A 1,077-nucleotide genomic window follows, 5' to 3' on the forward strand; every position below is an offset into this window, starting at 1 on the left:
ATTATACAACATGTTTTGCATAAGATTTTTGCACAGATCTTATAAGATGAACAAGCAAAAAATGTCAATTAGGAATAAAGAGTAATTAACCATCCTAGTTTCAAATGTGACTTAGTGTACATATGACAATACTTATAAGTGACAACAGAATGAATATTTTATTAAAATTTAATGGATATGTCAACCATATAATAATTTTAGGAGGTCTACCTCACTGTGCTCCTGACTGGAACAAGAGGATTTAGTGATTGCATCTTAAAGAACTTAACCCTATTGACACACATCTGTAAGGCCTGTTTGATATCTCTGTTCCTCAGGCTATAGATGAAGGGGTTCAGCATGGGGGTAACTACCGTATACATGACCGAAGCAATTATGTCTTTGGAAACCCATGATGAGGAGAAAAAGTAAACACCTGTAGTTGTCCCATAGTATAAAAACACTACAGAGAGATGGGAGCCACAGGTGGAAAAGGCTTTAAAGAGTCTCTTAATGGAGGGCACCCTCAGGATGATGGTCCCTATACGGATGTATGAGCCTAAAATAACACACAAAAGCAGGAAGAAAAGCATTCCTCCCTCAGTGAATAGGACCAGCTCATTGAGTGAGATGTCAGAGCAGCTCAGCTTCAGCAGCACAGTGAGCTCACAGAAGAAGTGGGTGATGGTATTGTGGGCACCGAAGGACAGGCGGACCAAGAGGAGGGTATGAAAAACTGCATGGACACAGGTAACCATATAAGACCCAGCCACCAGCAACATACATAGCCCATTCCTCATGATGGTGGCATAGTGCAGAGGGTGACAGACGGCCACGTACCTGTCATATGCCATCACAGCCAGAAGGAAATTGTCAACACCAGCAAAAAGTATGAAGAAATACAACTGAGAAATGCATCCCACATAGGGGATGGATTGTTGCTGAGTCTGCATGTTCATGAGCATCTTAGGGACAGTGACAGAGGAGAGAGAGATGTCAGAGAAGGCCAAGTGGCTGAGGAAGAAGTACATGGGCGTGTGCAGGCGAGAGTCCAGCCTGATGAGCAGGATGATGAGCAGGTTGACCAGCACCGTGGTC

General features: G+C 43.5%; 1 protein-coding gene across 1 annotated transcript; it reads right to left on the reverse strand.

The window, feature by feature from the left end:
- Positions 1 to 206: 206 nt before the first annotated feature.
- Positions 207 to 1,076, reverse strand: LOC107181363 (olfactory receptor 1J4-like; the record flags this gene model as incomplete). Its single annotated transcript, XM_015568757.1, has 1 exon — positions 207 to 1,076. A coding segment is annotated over one exon (870 nt), but the record flags the coding sequence as incomplete, so codon positions are not given.
- Between the last annotated feature and the right edge of the window lies 1 nt (position 1,077).

This window comes from Myotis davidii, unplaced genomic scaffold (genome assembly GCF_000327345.1).
Source record: "Myotis davidii unplaced genomic scaffold, ASM32734v1 scaffold64, whole genome shotgun sequence".
NCBI classification, from domain to species: Eukaryota; Metazoa; Chordata; class Mammalia; order Chiroptera; family Vespertilionidae; genus Myotis; species Myotis davidii.